At 47.3% G+C, this 23,540-nt stretch overlaps 1 protein-coding gene across 3 annotated transcripts in view; it reads right to left on the bottom strand.

Moving 5' to 3' along the window:
* The window catches only part of SLC29A2 (solute carrier family 29 member 2), a 309,542-nt gene that overhangs the window by 198,464 nt on the left and 87,538 nt on the right, over positions 1-23,540 (bottom strand). The window contains exons 1-4 of one of the 3 annotated variants that reach the window (XM_077287446.1): positions 1,111-1,140; positions 900-983; positions 321-805; positions 83-239 (exon numbers count right to left, since the gene is read on the bottom strand). The exons of 1 other annotated variant lie outside the window; for it this stretch is intronic. In XM_077287446.1, the coding sequence (XP_077143561.1) occupies positions 83-239; positions 321-435 (272 nt within the window). In that variant the 5' untranslated portion in view covers positions 436-805; positions 900-983; positions 1,111-1,140. Of the gene's footprint in view, positions 1-82; positions 240-320; positions 806-899; positions 1,179-23,540 lie in introns of those variants that run through there. One more of the 3 variants, XM_077287445.1, reaches the window with a different exon arrangement.

Raw genomic sequence — 23,540 nt, 5'->3', positions numbered from 1 at the left:
ACAATTGCCCTTGCTGCCAAGAAAAATTGAAGGTTACACATTTTAACAGTTTGACTGAAAACATGTGGTGTTGAATATTTACCTTCTGCTCAGCAGCGTCGACCGGAGGAACGTCAGGGCTCTGGCATATTTGTATCTGCTCCTGCGTCCTCTAGATCCACTCGGGGCCTGCATCTCCTTGTTAAATTCCCTCTTGAAGCGATCCCTGAGTGACCGCCACCGCACGATAACCCTGTTACCTGGAAAGATAAAGCAAAAATTGGTTACTATACAACACATTAAATCATGCTAACATAAGGTAATGAAGTGTTAATACTTACGCGCTAGATCCTGGGCCCCAGCATCGAGTTCCTCCCAGTTATCCAGAACAGCACTGCACACTTCCTCCCATAGCCGTCGGGTGACTAACTGGTCAGCATGGCGGCGGTCCGACATGTTCCATAGCGGCTCCCGACTTTGGACCGCTTGGATGAGGGTGTCCACATCAATGCCCTCCTCTTCCTCATCCTGTTCGGGAGCACGCTGTGAAGCAACAAAAAAATAAGAACAACATGGGAAAGATTATACCACATGAATTTTACAGTTTACTAAACACCAAACCAAAAAAGGTTGGGAGGAACTGGGCATCGAGTTCCTCCCAGTTATCCAGAACAGCACTGCACACTTCCTCCCATAGCCGTCGGGTGACTAACTGGTCAGCATGGCGGCGGTCCGACATGTTCCATAGCGGCTCCCGACTTTGGACCGCTTGGATGAGGGTGTCCACATCAATGCCCTCCTCCTCCTCATCCTGTTCGGGAGCACGCTGTGAAGCAACAAAAAAATAAGAACAACATGGGAAAGATTATACCACATGAATTTTACAGTTTACTAAACACCAAACCAAAAAAGGAACTTACTCTTCGGTGACCGCCACGATTAGCATTCCGACGACTATGGGAGGTGCTTTGAGGAACTCTACGTCGAGCCCCGGATTGTGAAGACTAATAAAAAAAAAATAAATAAATAATGTGCTTGTGATGGAGGCATATGTACTGTGTGTGTGCTGTGCTGAATGTTTGTGTTGGGTGTAGTGTGTTTTATGTGAGGATCTGTCTCTGCAAAACTTACACTATGTGCTCCCGCTCCTCTCATTTCTCCACCCTGTCCGTCTCCTTCTGGAAGCCCCTCTGCTTCATCTTCCTGTGAAAACAGAATAAAAACATATAGGGTTCAAAAACATGTTACCAGAGATGTACCCAAAAATTTTTTTGAAGAAATAAAAAAATCACCTCAGGTGGCTGACGATGTGAGGGGGGTCTCTCAGAAGACGACATTATGGTCCCTGACTTGGGGGCCTGCCTGCGTCTGTCTTGGGTGCCTCTTGGTCCCTAGAATCTGCAAGTATAAAGAGAGTTCTAAGCTACTATACAAAAGGATAGCCGCAGCTTTCGGGACTTTATATTTACATCTGTTTTCAAAACTTGGGGGGCCTGCCTGCGTCTGTCTTGGGTCCCTCTTGGTCCCTAGAATCTGCAAGTATAAAGAGAGTTCTAAGCCACTATACAAAAGGATAGACTCAGTTTTAATTAGCATGATTATGTATTGGTATGCCAACTTTTTGATTCCCCCCTACAAAAAATTATTACCACACCAAAAAAAAAAAAAAAAAAAGAGTGTTAACTTGATATGCTTGATGCGCAAGCTGCCAAACCCTCCACCTCCTGTTTACCCCACAAAAAAAAAAAATTCCTTGAAAGCAACACCAAAACTACTTCAATCTTGATATGCGCCATGCGCATGTTGGTAAATCTACCCCACCCCCTCCTCCATATGCAGCGCCCCAGAGTCCTGGTCGTTGCAGTACTGATGCTCCTCCGCTAAGGGGGGCTATGGTACGTCTGATGGCACTGAAGGCGTTCACCTGACCAGGTATCACAGACACCAATACACTTCACAGTCTGGCCTCCAGGGGGAGCTAAGGGTGCTATGTATTAGGCCACTCCTCACAATCTGGTAAAACTGGGGGTTGGATAGGAAGTTAGACAGAAGCTGACGGGGTTGGAACCAGGCAACATCCTGTGGCAGAGGGTGTTGCAGGGGAAGATTCAGGGGGGTCCCTGTCAGGGGTGGGATCCTGACAGAGGCCTAGCGAACAGAGAGAACGTTACGGGACCGCGCCTGCACCTGATCGCGGCGGTGCCCTAAGAAAGGACAAGAAGCGAGGTTTATTGTGCTGAGTGAGAAACGAGATCAACGCAACAAGGAGAAACACCAGTAGGAGTCGTGCTGTAAGACGAGGCAACATCCTACTGAGGCGCGCAGCCGGTGGCCGGAACGCCGAGGAAGTATAGAGCTCCAGGCCTAACTTCAAACCTACGGCAGGACAGTCAGTTATAGGCGGGCTGTCTCACCCAAATCACCTAAGAAGACATAGGGGGCAACAATAGGAGAGGGGCGACACTAGGGTCCCGGAAGAGCTCCAAGCCTACCCGCCATATGGGTGCGTCCTAGCCATATCATCTGGGGGACGAAGAAGAACATCAGAATCGAGTTGTGAGGGAACACGAGAAACAGACACAACAGTTGTGGGGACTATCCCGTAAGCACAGCAGGGGAGGACCACAACACACAAGCGCTAGAAGGTAGGCACAGATTTCCACCTGCAAAGGGAACCCTGGAGGTGCCATCGGACCGGCCGGACTTGCGCAGCCTGGTTAACCGTATTCCGGACTGAGGACCCTGAAGCCTTCAGTAAAGAGGTAAAGAGACTGCAACCTGGTGTCCTCGTTATTTACTGTGACCTGCACCGCACCATAACATCATCACTATCCACACCTTTCATTGGGCGCCCCTCAGCAGGGTCACGGGCCGGGCCTAGCCACCGTGACAACCCCAGAGCAGAGACTCAGAGGCCCGGTACCGGGTACCCCTCGGCCCTGCGGCAGTGGGGGCGCTACACATACACAGTTTCAACCTTAGAAAAAATTTCCCTCATTCAAAGTTAAAATACCAATACCCAAAAATGATAATTATGGTAACCCTACAGTTACTATTTTCTAAAACCAGATAACGTTTTCTATACCAAAGGTTTGCATCCCGCATTTGTATATAGAATCTCAAACACCTTTATTTATTTACCATTTTTAAATTTATATTGAAATCATACTACGGACAGTTTTGTGTAATTTTTATTACAATTTTTTTTTTTTTTTTTTTGGAAAGTAGGAGCTACACTGCTCTTTATTTTAAATACCAGTACAGTATGTTAATGTATGAAAAATAACAAAAATGCAGGACACACATCACATGTCATTTATACACACCACACACATGTCACAGCACAGCCATTCAAAATACCAGCACAGTATGAAAAATAAAAACATGCAAGGCTGGCGGTCGGGCACACACCTCACACGGCATTTACACACACACATGTCACAGCACAGCCATTCAAAATATCAGCACAGTATGACAAATAAAAACATGCAAGGCGGGCACACACACACACATGCTGGATGGCAGTACTTACATAGCAGTCTCTGGCAGGATCTCTCTTGCTGGCAGGGTCTCTCTCTTGCTGGCAGGGTCTCTCTCTTGCTGGCAGGGTCTCTCTCTTGCTGGCAGGATCTCTCTTGCTGGCAGGATCTCTCTTGCTGGCAGGGTCTCTCTTGCTGGCAGGGTCTGTCTCTCTTGATGGCACATTGAGGAATGAGGCCCACCTGTCCTGTTTATATAGTTTTGGGGTTGCCTGGGCAAAGTATCTACTTTTTGGAGCATGCTCAGTTGAAAAAGACGGATTGGGGCGACGGATCCGCCAAATGACGGTTCGCGACGGATCCGTCGCCCATAGGCGCCCATTCTAGGAAATGGCGGACGTGACGGATCCGTCGCGGACCGCCAATTAGGCGTAGACAAAAAACGTTACAATGTCCGTCAATGTCTAGACAACGTCCGCCAAATTTCGACGGATCCGTCGCATGGCGGATGGAACGGACGACCATCCGCCACAATCCATCGCTAATGCAAGTCTATGGGAAAATAGCGGATCCGCCAAAAAAAAATGACGGAAGTGTGAAAGAGGCCTAAGTTGCCATCACTGAAGCAAACACCCTTAGTGAAACATGGCTCCCCTCCAGTACTTTGCCAGTGACATTGTCACAGTCATATCCCCCCTCCTCTTCCCAAAACCAGGGGTTTTGACACCTTTTGTCAACAAACAGGAAAGTCTAGTCAGGGTATCTGCAGCACCGTGCAGCTTGCCAGGCCTGTGTTCCACATGAAAGTTGAAGTCCTGTAGACCTGAAACGCCATCTCTGCTTTAAGAGTACATTTGTCCTTCCACTTCTTCATGCACTTAAGAAGGTTGGTCAGGAATGCAGCTATCATGGCAAAATATGGGATAAACCGCCAATAGCATCCCACCATTCCCAGAAATGCCTGAACCTGTTTCTTGGAGACCAGTTGCTGCCAATTTTGGATTGCCTCCAGCTTATTCACTTGCGGCTTTACTTCGCCTCTTCCGTTGATGTAGCCCAAGTATTTTTCATCCTTTTTCCTCATGGCACACTTCTTTGCGTTTATGGTTAACCCCCCACTTCAGTGCATCCAGAATGGCCTGGACCTTCTGCAAATGACTTCCCCAATCTGGACTGAATATCACAATATTGTCGAGGTATGCTGAGGTGTACTTTTGGTGAAGGCCTAAGATCTGGTCCATGTCCCTCTGGTAGGTAGCTGGGGCTCCTTGAAGCCCTAACTGCCTTCTCTTATACTAGAAGCAACCGTCACGTGCAGAAGAGGCTGTCTTCTCCTTTGCATTTTGAAATTGGAGGATTTTCCAGTAACCTTTCGTTAGGTCCAGGGTGTTGATATATCCGGCTGACCATACCTTCTCTAAGTTCATCGACATGGGGCATCGGATACACGTCAAAGTTAGCCACCTCCTTCAAAATCACCTCACGGCGGGCTTGATGGTTTCTCTACGGCTTTTGGCTTATCTGCACATGTGGTTCCTTCAGAATTTCATGTTCAACCTCAGTATGTCTTGGCAACTCTGAAAACAGGTCCCAGTTCCTCTGAAGCAGTTCTCTGCACTGTTATTTCTGGGTCGGTTACAGTGTCTCTGCCACTGTGACATCTTCAGTGGCCTCTTCTGGCCTGTTTAGCCAACATGGAGTTTCAACTGGGTCCCTCTGTTTCCCTGCCTTGATTTGTAGCGACACAAGAGGATTTTGGAAGGGATAGATGGTAGCAGTTATCTGGCAGGTGGGAAAGGACTTGCAATACTTTAGGATTTCCCAGTGACATCTGGGCCAATAGAACCTCCGCATGACCCCTTCTTGAGTTCATCCAAGACATGTGAATGGGCAATGTCCAACACCCTTTGTCTATAGGCTCCTGGTACCAACAATTGCTCCACAATCTCCTCCCTCGCCTTAGTAACCCGGTACAATAAGTGCCCACTCATCGTGAAATAGGGAAGCCTGTTGTCAGTCCCCAACTCCCGTGTTATGCCGTTTATAACTGTTACCTTACTGAATGCTTCTTTTACAGTTTGGTCCCTATGTTGGGTGAATCCAAAATTTTCTCTGGTCTCCCTAATCTTAGAAATGTCTGCCTCAGGGCATACAGCCTTCTCCTCTTTTCCCAATACACAGAAGGGAAACTCCGGGATTGATGAGACTTTATAGGGCCGATTCATTTCTTACCTGAGCAATCGAGGTCTCTGCCCCTCCCCCACAAGTCCTAAAACGACACAAAGTCCTGGCCTATGATAATTGGGTGCAATAAATCCTGAAACACACGGACCTCATGGGACTAAGTTCCTCGGGCTGCCTCAGTAACTACTCTGGCCACTGGATAGTCTTCAGCATCCCCGAGAATGCAGCAGACACCCACCTTCTTCCCAGGGATCAATTGGAGAGAGAGTGTGGCCCTCTCAAGGGTCACCAAACTCTAAGTCTAATAGTCCAGTCATTTGCAGACCATTCAGTTTTACATGACAAGTTTGGGGCCAGTTGACAGTCCACACTGCAAGCTCGATATGCATAGAATGAACACCGGCCTCCCATGCTACAGCCCATTTGCTCGGTGGTCAGGGGACAATGGACAGCTATATGACCTGGGCCGTGACATCTCCATTAAATTACTTTCCTCGATTGGTCCCTCGGCATGACCTCCGCCGCCCCCTTGGACTTTTGACGCTCCACCCCCTTTTTTACCTCCGCTCCCCCAGTATGGAGTGGGTTGCCTATCAAAGGATCCATTGACCCCCTGATACCTTTCAACCAGCTCGATCAAGTCATCGGCGTCCTGGGGATTTCCCTGGGCCCATGTATCCCATGTTATTTTCTTACACTATTGCTATTTATTTACTGCAGGGTATTTGCTAATTTTGTTTGTGTCTTAGGTTTATTAACTGCAGCTGAGGGAGGATTTGTGAAAGAAACTGTCCTAGTCTGGCCAAGAGATCCCATTCAGGCACTGAGTAATCACCCATTAAGTGTCAGGTGCAACCCAGCACGGCGGGGCAGGCTGTGTAGCAGGGTGTCATGTCGGACGCTGTTCAGACCAGGTCGTCCGACAGACAGCGGTAATTCCACTTTTGACCACTATTTACTCATTGGCGTCTGCTAGATTTTGTCTAGCTGTTCCGGGGTTAATTTACCTGATCCTAGGATTGGAAGCTGGGCCATTTCCATGGCCTTTAAATAGTTCTCCTGATCATTGGGCGTTGCCGATTATAGCTTCTTTCTTGCGTTGTTATCTCGGTCTAGGTTTCAGCCTAAGGCTGAGGTCAGGAGTTAAGGTGAGGTTCGAGGCCTGAACATGCACACCATCAGTGTAAACTTCAGGTAGAGGGTCAGTCAGGATTTCCCTAGTCTTAGGGAAATTGCAGGAGCCCGGGTTATTAGCTCTCGCTCACCAAGTCTCTCCCTGACATTATAATCGGCCCAACAACAACAAAGGAAAAAAAAAAAAGGGGGTTTCGTTTTGTTTTTGTTTTTGTCATGGATCCCATGACTTCCATAACCCGCCAGTTGGAGGCGCTGTCCCTACAGGTCACTGAGTTGAGGGGGGCAGTGCAGCAACAGGGACTAGCAGTGTCCAATGTGCAAGCTGGAGCGACAGGAAGAGTTACTGAGCCTAAATTTCCATTGCCTGAAAAATTTGCTGGGGAACGCAGTAAATTTGTTTCTTTTCGTGAAGCTTGCAAACTATATTTCTGTATGCGCCCGATATCTTCGGGTAATGAGGCTCAGCGTGTGGTCCTGGTGTTGTCATTGTTGTCAAGTGGGGATCCCCAAGCATGGGCGTTTTCTTTGCCATCTGATTCTGCGGCATTTGTCTCTGTGGAGAGTTTTTTTTCTTCTCTTGGGAAAATCTACGATGAACCTGACAGAATGGCTCTGGCAGAATCTAAGATACGCTCTATTCACCAGGGGGAGCGAGTTGCAGAGGATTACTGTTCTGAATTTCGTCGCTGGGCGATCGATACCCAATGGAATGATGCAGCATTGCGGAGTCAGTTTATACATGGGATTTCTGGAAGGGTTAAAAAAGCCCTTCTGATGTACGAGACTCCTACTTCTCTAGATTCCGCTATGAGTCTGGTTGTCCGCATTGATCGCCGTTTGCGTCAGGGGGAGCATGAGACACCGCCTATGGGAGAGGGTTTAGGTTCACGTGAGGTTGCTGCAGGTGAGCCCACGGAGCCTATGCAAATCGCAGGGGTGTCACATGTCAAGCATCGAGCCCCTGAGCTCAGGAAGCAGGGAGCCTGTTTTTACTGTGGTAAAACTGGTCATTTTATTAACATCTGTCCTCTGCTGCCTAAGAAAAATGCAACGGCGGAAAACTTCTGAGCTCAGAGGGTGTGGAGGAGACCAGTCTGAGCTTATGACAAATCAAATGGTTACCTTTGACAAATAAGACGCATCTATATTGAATCTACTAGCCATCAGTGGCAGATATATAGGGCGTCCACAATAGCGGAAAATATATACATGTTCAACGCTATATACTTGAAATCATATAAAGAAAAAATGCGTATAATGAACAGTTCATGAAATAATCTTTATTATAAACAAAACACAAGGGATATGATCCCCATCACATACATAATAAAAGAAAAGAAAACACACACCTGGTAGCCACATGTGTGTTGCATTGGTGAGCCAACAAAAATTGGTGGCACCACTCTGAGTGTGTATCAATATCAAAGAGAAAAAGAAACGGAACTGGACTACCACATATTGTATATAGGTGATAATAGCAAAACAAAAAATGAAATGCAGGTAATAGATAGAGTCAAACCATCATTACGTCCACCGTAATGGTAGAGCCACTGTGGCATAAATCGCTAAATACCAACAAGCAAGTTGGCGGCAGTATAACAAACAAGTAGGCCAGACAATAGTGAGAATACCTTACCCAAACACTCAGAGGATGGTGCCACGACCCCTACGCGCGTTTCGGCAGCGTGCCTTCGTCAGGGGGAGTGGCATCATGTTTCAAAATCCCACCTTAAATGCTGGGGAGAACCAATCATATGGCGATTAAGCACCCGACGGTCTGTCACATGGTGTCGGCACAAAAGAGTGCTGGGAGTTGTAGTCCGGACTGACCGGGAGTGGCCTGGGTCAAGTCGCCTGCGACGCTGCAGGGGCAGGCAAGACAGACGTGCACGTCTCCAGCGATCGGCGGCGCGCCGGACGCGGGAGACCAACCACGCGGCCGTTCGTGGAAGGAAACCCCGCCCAGGGGTTAATGGGTCCCTCTACCTACAGCTCCAGGGAACAGCGATGGGGGCTTCTTGCGCACCATCCTATGCCAACCTGTTCCTGGGGCTGTGGGAGAGGGACCTATTCTCCGCGGATCAGAGTTCGTCGATGGACCGGGTCATTTTATGGACCCGGTACATCGACGACATTTTTCTGATCTGGCGGGGGTCAGTCAGTTCCTTGGAGGCATTTTTTTATGACCTTAATATTAATGATTGTAACATCAAATTGACGTTTAAATACCATACCACCCGGATTGAATTTTTGGATGACATGGTCAAGAAAGATGTCTCTGGTTTTTTGCAGACAGATGTTTTTCGTAAAGAAACAGCCGTTAATGCTGTCCTCCATGCGACTTCTTCTCATCCTTCACATGTTGTCAAGTCTATTCCTACAAGCCAGTTCTTAAGAATACGTAGAATATGCTCCACTAATAGTGACTTTGAAGAACAAGCCAATGAGATGAAGAAGAGGTTCTATGAGAGAGGATACAGCAAACGATCTGTAAAACATGCTTACAATCGGGCCAGGAATATTGACTGTCAGGAATTGATGTATTCCAAACAGCCGCGGCAGGGACTACAGTCTCCAAGGATGGTAACCCAATACCACTCCCAATGGCAGAGAATGTACGATATAATGAAGCAACATTGGCCTATTCTACTGGCGGACAAAACTCTGAGACAGTACTTACCTGCAACACCCACACTTACTGCAAGACGCTGTGATAGTCTGAGAGACCATTTGGTGAGAAGCTATTACAAACCCACCAATCAACCATCTATCTTTCCAGGTATGAGAACCAAAAAACCTATGTGGGGATGTAGACCATGTGGGAAATGTATAGCGTGCCCAAACATAGAGGAGGCTAATGACTTTACATCATCTGATGGCAGGAAATTCACAATTACCTACAATATTAACTGTCTGACTCAGGCAGTTGTTTATTATGCTAGGTGCCCTTGCAAACTAGTATATGTAGGACTTACAACACGGGCTCTTAAGGTCAGAGTAAGAGAACATGTTCGCGACATTCTTGCAGCAGTCAAAGAAGATGACCCGGAACAACTTAAGACCATCCCGAGGCATAAAAAGTACCATTCTTGCGATCCATCCGGGCTGAGAGTGAGAGGCATTGACCACATTAGATCCAGCCCTCGGGGGGGCAAAGTCAGTCGTAGTCTGGCACAAACAGAGGCGAAGTGGATCTGGACACTACGCACACTTCAACCAGATGGACTTAATGAGACATTGAGCTTTGTGCCATTTATTTAATATTTTTACCCCGTGCAACATGTTATTTTTAGCTGTGGTTTCTTGTTTTAATATGTTTCTTGTATATAAAAAATATTTTATATGTTTTTATTTGGTTTTATTCTGGTATTAATATCTGCCACTTTCATGTCCTTTAGAATGTTGTGGGAGAATGCATGGGATATTTACCTTCCTCTGGTGTCCGCTCGGTGGTCCTCGTGATGTCTGTCGTGTCCGTGGCTGGTTTGGAGTGCGGGAAAACCTGAAGTGGTCCCAAATAATAATAAAAAAAACACCTAATGAAGAAATTATGATGATGGGAAATAAATGATATCCGGCCTTCCCACTGGATTTATTCTATGGATATGGCCTGAGACGACCTGAAGGACTTTTGTATGGACATTATGAAAAGACTTTATACTTACCATTTTCGTTCTCTGTGTCCTTTTGGGTGCCGTCCGGTTCTTTTTCTGGGGGACTGCTGTAAGGGCCTGTGTGTATAGAGAGGGACTATATTATTAGTTAGGATTATGGTACTGTATTCATGCAGTTAGATGGATATTCAACTATATGTGTTGTATCTATCATTTCTGGTTTCTGTTTGTCAAGTGATCTTCATTTTTTTTATGTTTTAGCATATTGCACTTTCACTATTTGCACTTTATTATGGTCAGGACACTCACGACCGTTTAGTATGCCCTTCTGGTGATTAAACCTTTTTTCATTCACTTTCAATTGTCTGGTATTATTCTTTTCACGTATATGACCAGTTTAGGTCTGGTCATCGAGGTATGCACTATTCTGTTTGGAATAATTTCTTGCACGTTGTCACTATATTATTGCAACTTTTTAATCATACCTTAACTCTTAAATATCTGATATATTTACTTATTCTGGTGGCCAGGTCTGATCTGGGTTTATAGATTTGCACTGTGTCACTTTATTTTGGCCAGTTTGGATCATACTATAATCTGCTTCAGTAGAGCTGGCCTGTATATGCACTATTGATCTATATCTACGGAATGCGTTTTACATACGGCACTAGGCACTCTGCATATATGCACTATTGATGTATATCTACTGTATGTGTTTTATATATGGCACTAGGCACTTTGCGTACTTGTCACTTTTCTGTCTCTTCCACGCTGTTATGAGTACTGTTTGAGACATGGTGTTTTAGCTCTGTTTTATATTTATTCTAGACTATTTATTCCTATTGTATATTTTTCCGGTGTGTAGCTTAGTGCTATACGCTACCTCGTTCTTAGTTTATATTATCCCGCTCTAGACATCCCTCATATACGATCCTGCGTTTAGTCGTTCTGGTTGACACGCAGGCGCGCTGAGTCTCTGGGGGCACGGCTGTGGATGGTGCTGTCTGCCGGCGGTGGGCGGTTAGCTGGGCGGGGTTTCCTTCCACGAACGGCCGCGTGGTTGGTCTCCCGCGTCCGGCGCGCCGCCGATCGCTGGAGACGTGCACATCTGTCTTGCCTGCCCCTGCAGCATCAGCGTCGCAGGCGACTTGACCCAGGCCACTCCCGGTCAGTCCGGACTACAACTCCCGGCACTCTTTTGTGCCGACATCATGTGACAGACCGTCGGGTGCTTAATCGCCATATGATTGGTTCTCCCCAGCATTTAAGGTGGGATTTTGAAACATGATGCCACTCCCCCTGACGAAGGCACGCTGCCGAAACGCGCGTAGGGGTCGTGGCACCATCCTCTGAGTGTTTGGGTAAGGTATTCTCACTATTGTCTGGCCTACTTGTTTGTTATACTGCCGCCAACTTGCTTGTTGGTATTTAGCGATTTATGCCACAGTGGCTCTACCATTACGGTGGACGTAATGATGGTTTGACTCTATCTATTACCTGCATTTCATTTTTTGTTTTGCTATTATCACCTATATACAATATGTGGTAGTCCAGTTCCGTTTCTTTTTCTCTTTGATATTGATACACACTCAGAGTGGTGCCACCAATTTTTGTTGGCTCACCAATGCAACACACATGTGGCTACCAGGTGTGTGTTTTCTTTTCTTTTATTATGTATGTGATGGGGATCATATCCCTTGTGTTTTGTTTATAATAAAGATTATTTCATGAACTGTTCATTATACGCATTTTTTCTTTATATGATTTCGGTCTGAGCTTATGTATATCCTCCTGTTATGACCCCAGTGGACAGGGTCTCAGAGGAACGTGTAAGTCTGCAAGATACAAAAATCCAGCTCATAGGGCTGTGGTAACTGGGTTGACCAAATAGCTACTCCTAACGCCAACACTAGAAGTAGCCGGGGATCATACCTACGGTGATCACTAGATGACTCACGCCAGCCGGAGAATCTAACTACCCCTAGGAGAAGAAAACAAAGACCTCTCTTGCCTCCAGAGAAAGGGACCCCAAAGCAAGATACAAGCCCCCCACAAATAATAACGGTGAGGTAAGAGGAAATGACAAACACAGAAATGAACCAGGTTCAGCAAAGAGAGGCCAGCTTACTAATAGCAGAATATAGCAAGATAACTTATCTGGTCAACAAAAACCCTATAAAAATCCACGCTGGAGATTCAAGAACCCCCGAACCGTCTAACGGTCCGGGGGGAGAACACCAGCCCCCTAGAGCTTCCAGCAAAGGTCAGGATACAGATAGGAACAAGCTGGACAAAAATACCAAACAAAACAAAAGCAAAAAGCAAGGAAGCAGACTTAGCTTGAAAAACAGGAACCAGGATCAGAGGACAAGAGCACAACAGATTAGCTCTGATTTCAACGATGCCAGGCATTGAACTGAAGGTCCAGGGAGCTTATATAGCAACGCCCCTGAACTAACGGCCCAGGTGAGGATATAGGAAAAGACAGACGCTCCAGAGTCAAATCACTAATGACCACTAGAGGGAGCAAACAGCAAAATCACAACAGTACCCCCCCCTTAGTGAGGGGTCACCGAACCCTCACCACGACCACCAGGGCGATCAGGATGAGCGGCGTGAAAGGCACGAACTAAATCGGCCGCATGAACATCAGAGGCGACCACCCAGGAATTATCTTCCTGACCATAGCCCTTCCACTTGACCAGGTACTGAAGCCTCCGCCTGGAGAGACGAGAATCCAAGATCTTCTCCACCACGTACTCCAACTCGCCCTCAACCAACACCGGAGCGGGAGGCTCAGCAGAAGGAACCACAGGCACAACGTACCGCCGCAACAAGGACCTATGAAACACGTTGTGGATAGCAAACGACACAGGAAGATCCAGGCGAAAGGATACAGGATTAAGAATTTCCAATATCTTGTAAGGACCAATAAAACGAGGTTTAAATTTGGGAGAGGAAACCTTCATAGGAACAAAGCGGGAAGAAAGCCACACCAAATCCCCAACACGTAGTCGGGGACCCACACCGCGGCGGCGGTTGGCAAAGCGCTGAGCCCTCTCCTGTGACAACTTCAAGTTGTCCACCACAAGATTCCAGATCCGCTGCAACCTATCCACCACAGAATCCACCCCAGGGCAGTCAGAAGGTTCCACATGACCCGAAGAAAAACGAGGGTGGAAACCAGAGTTGCAGAAAAACGGCGAAACCAAGGTGGCGGAACTAGCCCGATTATTAAGGGCAAACTCAGCTAACGGCAAGAAGGTCACCCAATCGTCCTGATCAGCAGAGACAAAACACCTCAAATAAGCCTCCAAAGTCTGATTAGTTCGCTCCGTCTGTCCATTAGTCTGAGGATGGAAAGCAGACGAAAACGACAAGTCAATGCCCATCCTATTACAAAAGGATCGTCAGAATCTGGAAACGAACTGGGATCCTCTGTCTGACACAATATTCTCAGGGATGCCGTGCAAACGAACCACGTTCTGGAAAAACACAGGAACCAGATCGGAAGAGGAAGGCAGTTTAGGCAAAGGAACCAAATGGACCATCTTGGAGAAGCGATCACATATCACCCAGATAACAGACATGCCCTGAGACACCGGAAGATCAGAAATGAAATCCATGGAGATATGTGTCCAAGGTCTCTTAGGGACAGGCAAGGGCAAGAGCAACCCGCTGGCACGAGAACAGCAAGGCTTAGCTCGAGCACAAGTCCCACAGGACTGTACAAATGACCGCACATCCCTAGACAAGGAAGGCCACCAAAAGGATCTGGCCACCAGATCTCTGGTGCCAAAAATTCCTGGGTGACCTGCCAACACCGAGGAATGAACCTCGGAAATGACTCTGCTGGTCCACTTATCAGGCACAAACAGTCTGTCAGGTGGACAAGAATCAGGCCTATCAGCCTGAAATCTCTGCAACACACGTCGCAGATCTGGAGAAATAGCTGACAAGATAATACCATCCTTAAGAATACCAACAGGTTCAGCGACTCCAGGAGCATCAGGCACAAAGCTCCTGGAAAGAGCATCGGCCTTCACATTCTTTGAACCTGGTAAATACGAGACAACAAAGTCAAAACGGGAGAAAAACAATGACCAGCGGGCCTGTCTAGGATTCAGGCGTTTAGCAGACTCGAGATACATCAGATTTTTGTGATCAGTCAAGACCACCACACGATGCTTAGCACCCTCGAGCCAATGACGCCACTCCTCAAATGCCCATTTCATGGCCAACAACTCCCGATTGCCCACATCATAATTTCGCTCCGCAGGCGAAAACTTCCTAGAGAAAAAGGCGCAAGGTCTCATAACAGAGCAACCAGGGCCTCTCTGCGACAAAACGGCCCCTGCTCCAATCTCTGAAGCATCCACCTCAACTTGAAAGGGAAGCGAGACCTCAGGCTGGCACAAAACAGGCGCCGAAGTAAACCGACGTTTCAACTCCTGGAAAGCCTCCACGGCAGCAGGAGCCCAATTAACCACATCGGAGCCCTTCTTGGTCATATCCGTCAAAGGTTTCACAATGCTAGAAAAGTTAGCGATAAAACGACGGTAGAAGTTAGCGAAACCCAAGAACTTCTGAAGACTCTTAACTGACGAGGGTTGAGTCCAATCATGAATAGCTCGGACCTTGACTGGGTCCATCTCCACAGCAGAAGGGGAAAAAATGAACCCCAAAAAGGGAACCTTCTGTACACCAAAAAGACACTTTGAGCCCTTGACAAACAAAGAATTTTCACGCAAAATTTTAAAGACCATCCTGACCTGCTCCACATGCGAGTCCCAATTATCAGAAAAAAAACAGAATATCATCCAGATAAACGATCAGAAATTTATCCAGATAGTTCCGGAAAATGTCATGCATAAAGGACTGAAAAACTGAAGGGGCATTAGAGAGCCCAAAAGGCATCACCAAGTACTCAAAATGACCTTCGGGCGTATTGAATGCGGTTTTCCATTCATCCCCTTGCTTAATGCGCACAAGGTTGTACGCACCACGAAGGTCTATCTTGGTAAACCACTTGGCACCTTTAATCCGGGCAAACAAGTCAGACAACAGCGGCAAAGGATACTGAAATTTGACAGTGATCTTATTTAAAAGCCGATAGTCAATACAAGGCCTCAAAGATCCGTCCTTTTTAGCCACAAAAAAGAATCCCGCACCAAGAGGGGAAGAAGACGGACGGATGTGTCCTTTCTCCAGAGACTCCTTGATATATGAACGCATAGCGGTATGTTCAGGTATCGACAGATTAAACAGTCTTCCCTTAGGAAATTTACTGCCTGGAATCAAATCTATTGCACAGTCACATTCCCTATGAGGAGGCAATGCACTGGACCTGGACTCGCTAAAGACATCCTGATAATCAGACAAGTACTCCGGAACTTCCGAAGGTGTAGAAGAAGCAATAGACACAGGCAGGGAATCCTCATGAATACCACGACAGCCCCAACTAGACACTGACATAGCCTTCCAGTCAAGGACTGGATTATGAGTCTGTAACCATGGCAGCCCCAAAACAACCAAATCATGCATTTTATGTAGAACGAGAAAACGTATCACCTCGCGGTGTTCAGGAGTCATGCACATGGTAACCTGTGTCCAATACTGCGGCTTATTTTCTGCCAATGGCGTAGCATCAATACCCCTAAGAGGGATAGGATTTTCTAATGGTTCAAGAATAAAACCACAGCGCTTAGCAAATGAGAGATCCATAAGACTCAGGGCAGCACCTGAATCTACAAACGCCATGACAGGATAAGACGACAGTGAGCAAATCAAAGTTACAGACAGAATAAACTTAGGATGCAAATTACCAACGGTGACAGGACTAACAATCTTAGATATACGTTTAGAGCATGCTGAGATAACATGTGTAGAATCTCCACAGTAGTAGCACAAGCCATTCCGGCGTCTATGAATTTTCCTCTCATTTCTAGTCAGGATTCTATCACATTGCATCAAATCAGGTGTCCGTTCAGACAACACCATGAGGGAATTTGCGGTTTTTCTATCACACTGCATCACATCAGGTGTCTGTTCAGACAACAACATGAGGGAATTTGCGGTTTTGCGCTCCCGCAACCGCCGGTCAATTTGAATAGCCAGGGACATGGTATCATTCAGACCTGTGGGAATGGGAAAACCCACCATAACATTCTTAATGGCCTCAGAAAGGCCATTTCTAAAATTAGCGGCCAGTGCACACTCGTTCCAATGTGTCAGCACGGACCATTTCCGAACTTTTTGGCAATACACCTCAGCCTCGTCCTGGCCCTGAGACATAGCCAGCAAGGCTTTCTCTGCCTGAATCTCAAGATTGGGTTCCTCATAAAGTAAACCGAGCGCCAGAAAAAACGCATCAATATCAGCCAATGCCGGATCTCCTGGCGCCAACGAAAAAGCCCAATCCTGAGGGTCACCCCGTAAGAATGAAATAACAATTTTTACTTGTTGAGCAGAGTCTCCAGACGAACAAGGTTTCAGGGACAAAAATAATTTACAATTATTCCTGAAATTCCTAAACTTAAATCGGTCTCCTGAAAACAGTTCAGGAATCGGAATCTTGGGTTCAGACCTAGGATTTCTGGTAACATAATCTTGTATACCCTGCACACGAGCGGCAAGCTGGTCCACACTTGTAATCAAGGTCTGGACATTCATGTCTGCAGCAAGCTTAAGCCACTCTGAGGTAAAGGGGAAAAGAAAAAAAAAAAAAAATGAGAGAGGGAAAAAAAAACCTCAAAATTTTCTTTCTTATAATCCCACTTCTGCAATGCATTAAACATTTAATACTGGCCTGGCATACTGTTATGACCCCAGTGGACAGGGTCTCAGAGGAACGTGTAAGTCTGCAAGATACAAAAATCCAGCTCATAGGGCTGTGGTAACTGGGTTGACCAAATAGCTACTCCTAACGCCAACACTAGAAGTAGCCGGGGATCATACCTACGGTGATCGCTAGATGACTCGCGCCAGCCGGAGAATCTAACTACCCCTAGGAGAAGAAAACAAAGACCTCTCTTGCCTCCAGAGAAAGGGACCCCAAAGCAAGATACAAGCCCCCCACAAATAATAACGGTGAGGTAAGAGGAAATGACAAACACAGAAATGAACCAGGTTCAGCAAAGAGAGGCCAGCTTACTAATAGCAGAATATAGCAAGATAACTTATCTGGTCAACAAAAACCCTATAAAAATCCACGCTGGAGATTCAAGAACCCCCGAACCGTCTAACGGTCCGGGGGGAGAACACCAGCCCCCTAGAGCTTCCAGCAAAGGTCAGGATACAGATAGGAACAAGCTGGACAAAAATACCAAACAAAACAAAAGCAAAAAGCAAGGAAGCAGACTTAGCTTGAAAAACAGGAACCAGGATCAGAGGACAAGAGCACAACAGATTAGCTCTGATTTCAACGATGCCAGGCATTGAACTGAAGGTCCAGGGAGCTTATATAGCAACGCCCCTGAACTAACGGCCCAGGTGAGGATATAGGAAAAGACAGACGCTCCAGAGTCAAATCACTAATGACCACTAGAGGGAGCAAAAAGCAAAATCACAACATCCTCCATGGTGGTTTCTCAGTGCATGCTCCCTGCTAAGGTTTTTGTTGCTGGCAGTGAGCTGCCAATTACTGTTTTTGTGGATAGTGGTTCAGCCACAAATCTCATTGATGAGGGGTTTGCGCGCACAGCAGGTTTTAGGATTGAAAAACTGTCTCATCCTATCAGCGTGGTCACCATCAATGCTGCTCCTCTCTCTCAGGGGGAGATTACTGAATTTGTGGCTGAGGTGAAACTCCACATTGGAGTTCTACATTCTGAGCGGGTTACATGTAAGGTGCTCAGGAATCTTCCTGCTCAGGTGGTTTTGGGTTTTCCTTGGTTGTCTATGCACAACCCGGTAATTGACTGGAAAACTCAGGACATAATTCGGTGGAGCGAGTTCTGCCAGGAGAATTGCCTGGCCACATGTGTGGCTGCGGTGACTTCAAGCGTTCCGGAGTTACTTCAGGATTTTGTGGATGTGTTCTCTGAGAAGGGTTGTTCAGAGTTGCCGCCACATCGTTCTTATGACTGTTCTATCAGGTTTAAACCAGGGGCCAAATTACCTAAAGCAAGGATGTTTAACATCTCCTGTCCGGAGAGACAAGCTTTAAAAGATTACATTGCGGAAAGCTTGAGCAAAGGGCACATCAGGCCGTCATCCTCGCCGGTGGCAGCAGGGTTCTTCTTTGTGAAGAAGAAAGATGGCGGATTACGCCCGTGTTTGGATTTCAGGGAGTTGAACCAGATTACGGTTCGTGGTCCATACCCTATGCCTCTGATACCAGATTTGTTCAACCAGGTGGCAGGTGCTAAGTGGTTCACCAAGCTTGACCTCAGGGGGGCGTACAACCTCATAAGAGTCCGTCAAGGTGATGAGTGGAAGACAGCTTTTAATACCCCTGAGGGTCATTTTGAAAATTTGGTGATGCCGTTTGGGTTGACTAACACACCTGCAGTGTTCCAACATTTTATCAATGATGTGTTCTCGCATGTTTTGGGGAAATTCGTTATCGTGTACCTAGATGACATTCTCATATATTCTTGCGACCGTGAGGCTCATTTAGATCATGTCAGGCAGGTGTTACAGCTTCTCAGAGAGAATAAGCTGTATGCTAAACTTGAGAAATGTGTATTTTCTGTTCAAGAGTTGCCTTTCTTGGGTTATATTGTGTCTGCTTCTGGTTTTAAAATGGACGCCGCTAAGGTGCAGGCGGTGCTGCATTGGGAACGTCCTGATAACCTGAAAGCACTTCAGCGGTTCCTTGGGTTTTCTAACTACTATAGGAAATTTATCAAGGATTTTTCCATCATTGCTAAACCGCTAACTGACATGACTAAAAAGGGTACCAATTTCTCTGTTTGGCCTGAGGCTGCTGTGCGCGCATTTGAATTTCTTAAGAACAGTTTTGTTTCAGCCCCCATTCTTGTGCAGCCAGACGTATCTAAACCATTTGTTGTGGAAGTTGATGCGTCTGAGGTTGGTGTGGGGGCGGTACTATCTCAAGGCTCATCTTTGAGTGGTTTACGTCCGTGCGCCTATTTCTCCAAGAAACTGTCGTCCGCCGAATGTTACTACGATATCGGCAACAGGGAGTTGTTGGCAATTAAGTTGGCCTTTGAGGAATGGCGACACTTCTTGGAGGGGTCGGTCCATCAGGTAACTGTTATTACCGATCATAAGAATCTGCTGTATTTGGAGTCAGCCAAGCGCCTGTCCCCCAGGCAGGCTCGCTGGGCATTGTTTTTCACGCGGTTCAATTTTGTGGTCACTTATAGACCGGGGTCTAAAAACACTAAGGCGGATGCTCTGTCCAGGTGTTTTCCGGGGGGAGAACCTCGGGAGGATCCAGTACCTATCCTCCAAAAGGGTGTTGTGGTTTCGGCTCTCACTACCGAGGTTGAGGCTGAGATTGCCGAGGCTCAGGAGGAGGTACCATCTGAGCTTCCCGTCAACAAATCTTTTGTTCCGCTTCATCTCCGCCTAAAGGTTTTGGCGGAGCATCATGATGCCGTCCTGGCTGGTCACCCAGGGGTTAGAGGTACCTTGGAGTTGGTGTCACGTCGGTTTTGGTGGCCCAAGATCCGACAGGACGTGGTCTCATACGTGTCAGCTTGTACCACGTGCGCTAGGGCTAAGACGCCCCGCTCCCGTCCTGTTGGCACACTACTTCCTCTTGAGGTACCTAGTAGGCCATGTACGGAAATCTCCATGGATTTCATCACTGATTTGCCCTCATCAGCTGGAAATACGGTCATCTTGGTGATTGTTGATCGTTTTTCTAAAATGTCGCACTTTGTGTCTTTGCCTGCGTTGCCTAACGCTAAGACTCTGGCTCAGGTATTTGTGCAGGAGGTGGTCAGACTTCATGGGGTTCCGTCTGACATCGTGTCTGATAGGGGGTCTCAGTTTGTGGCAAAATTTTGGAGAGCGTTTTGCTCACGGCTGGGAATCAAGTTATCTCATTCTTCGGCGTTTCATCCTCAGTCAAATGGTCAGACTGAGCGTATGAACCAAAATTTGGAACAGTACTTACGCTGCTTTGTCTCGGATAACCAGGAGGAGTGGTCTACCTTTCTTCCTTTGGCTGAGTTTGCCATCAATAATCACCGCCAGGAGTCATCTGGGGAGTCTCCGTTTTTTTGTGTTTACGGGCTACATCCTCAATTTTGTACCTTGAGTCAGAGGGGCTCTTCCGGCGTTCCGGAGGAGGACCAGTTAGGAACACAATTGTCATCAGTCTGGAGGAGAGTTAAACAGCGCCTGTTGAGTGTGGGTGCTAGGTACAAACGTGTGGCTGACAGTAGGGGTGTGCCAGGTCCGGACCTGAGTGTGGATGACTGGGTGTGGTTATCCACAAAAAACATAAGACTCAAGATACCGTCCCTTAAATTGGGTCCACGGTTTATTGGTCCATTTAGGGTCACCGCCGTCATTAACCCAGTTGCGTACCGATTGGAGCTCCCTACAGTGTATAAGATACACAACGTGTTCCACAGGTCTCTTCTAAAAAAGGTGGTGGGTTCTGTGGACACGGCGCCTATGCCACCTCCAGTCTTGGTGGATGGTAATTTGGAGTTTGAAGTCTCCAAGGTGGTTGACTCTCGTGTAGTGCGTCACACTTTACAGTACTTGGTACACTGGCGTGGTTATGGGCCTGAGGAGAGGTCCTGGGTACCAGCCTCGGACGTTCATGCTGACCGGCTGGTCAGGTTGTTTCACCACCGTCATCCGGACAAGCCGGGTCCTATAAGCCGTGAGGGCCCTGGGGTCCCTCGTAGAAGGCGGGGTACTGTCATGTCGGACGCTGTTCAGACCAGGTCGTCCGACAGACAGCGGTAATTCCGCTTTTGACCACTATTTACTCATTGGCGTCTGCTAGATTTTGTCTAGCTGTTCCGGGGTTAATTTACCTGATCCTCGGATTGGAAGCTGGGCCATTTCCATGGCCTTTAAATAGTTCTCCTGATCATTGGGCTTTGCCGATTATAGCTTCTTTCTTGCGTTGGTATCTCGGTCTGGAGTGGAGAGCTGGTGGTTGGAGATTCATTGCTGGTGGTGTATATTCCTTCGTCTTATTTACTCCTTCCTATATTTATGTTTATTTTGCCCTGCACATTTATAGTGTATTCCTGAGTGTCTGCGGCGTGGTGTATATTTTCCTTTATCCTTGTCTGTGCTAACTGTGGGTATTTAAGTATTACCTCTTCACTGGGTGGTGGTTGGAGGTTTCAGCCTAGCGCTGAGCTCAGGAGTTAGGGTGAGGTTCGAGGCCTGAACATGCACACCATCAGTGTAAACTTCAGGTAGAGGGTCAGTCAGGATTTCCCTAGTCTTAGGGAAATTGCAGGAGCCCGGGTTATTAGCTCTCGCTCACCAAGTCTCTCCATGACACAGGGTAGCCCCTCAGAGACCTATAAAGGCACAGAAGAGCAGGCTGTGAGTGAATCACTTAGGTGCAGTCCAACTTGGTGGGATCTCCCCCTGGAGATCGAGATCCCAGGCCTAGATTTAAGGACTGAAAGGTTGTGCCGCTGTATGAGAAACTTGTTCAAATGCAGCACATCAGGGGGCGTGGCCTAGCAGGAGATGTAAGAGGACATGTGTCGGACCTCTCCCTACTGCCCGAACGGTGATCCGGACATTTTAGAGGCGCCGCCGAACGCCAAATAACGGAGCCCCTGAGTATCCGGGGAGCGGAGAGCACTGGCCGCACTGTGCAGAAGTCACGGAATGACGCGTAGGAGGCAGAAAGAAGTCGGGATGGCGGGCAGCACGCGCTCCCAAGATGGCGCCGGCAGCGCCGTGGAAGAGGCGGCAAGAGCAGATGCTGCATACCAGAGGCGGCTGGAAGTGATCGCCAGGCTGGAGCAGTTTGGCAGAACAGAGGACTCAGGACAGCTGATGCAGGGAGCCGGTGGAGAGGTAACAGGAGAAGCGGAGGACTCGGGGGAGCGGATGGAGGTGAGGTCTGGGGCACAGGCAGAGGGGATGGTGAGCGGAGTCCCCATAACCCCTATTACAGTACCAGCTATGAGGAATGCTCCAATGAATGCGGTAGCTGAATTGACCCAGGAATATGCGGCACAAATGGGGTCTGTGAGCAATGATGGGGATGGGGAGCCAACCCTGAAAGATATATTTTCTGCAGTATTATTCTGTAAGACTGCATTGACAACACTAACTGTCCAGGTGGACGACCTTAAAGGGGAGGTTGCCTCTTTTCGCTCGGCTATGCACAAGATGGAGGGGAGAGTTGAAATGCTGGAGGAACGTGTGGGAGGTGCAGATCACATTGCTGAACTGGTAAAAAGAGAGAAAAAATATGTTCAGCGCATTGTGGAGTTGGAACTTAAAACTGATGATTTGGAGAATCGTTCGCGCAGGAACAATCTGAGAATTGTTGGTGTGCCTGAAAAGGCAGAAGGAAACAACCCCACTGACTTTATCGAGACATGGCTGAAAACTAAGGTTGGAGGGGACAGTCTCACTAAATTATTTGCGGTAGAAAGAGCTCACCGGGTACCGACCAGACCTCTGCCCCCTGGCTCCGCCCCACGGACCTTTCTAGCCAAAATCCTAAACTATAGAGACCGGGATATTTTGCTAAGAAGAGCCAGGAATATGGAGGAATTAGCTATTGATGGCAATCGAATATCTTTATACCCTGATTATTCCACAGTTGTACAGAAGCTCAGGATGAAGTTCGGAGAGGCTAAAAGACGCTTTACGTGAACTGGGTCTGGCTTATTCTATGCTATATCTGGCTAAACTATGTGTGGTGGCCATGGAAAAGGTCCACTTTTTTCAAAATCCTGAGGAGGTGTCTCATTGGCTGGATTTGAATGCAAAACGTATTGGAGCAGAAAAGACCCGCTGAGGAAGATTGTTGAGGAGAGCCATAAGATCAAATACTTAATTAACCTCAACACATAAGGTAATTGAGGGAAGCAACCTATAACATGTATTGTTTAACCTTACATAAGTTTTCCTCAGACAAAGTAAGACACTTAAGATGGCTGCCATCTCCTGTACCAGAGCCATGTGCTCTGGTATCCAAGATGAACAATGAAGACACTGAAGATGGCTGCCA

Source organism: Ranitomeya variabilis, chromosome 2, assembly GCF_051348905.1.
Source record: "Ranitomeya variabilis isolate aRanVar5 chromosome 2, aRanVar5.hap1, whole genome shotgun sequence".
NCBI classification, from domain to species: domain Eukaryota; kingdom Metazoa; phylum Chordata; class Amphibia; order Anura; family Dendrobatidae; genus Ranitomeya; species Ranitomeya variabilis.
Note: the sequence above shows the minus strand (reverse complement) of the source record. Positions and strands in the feature narration are given on the sequence as shown.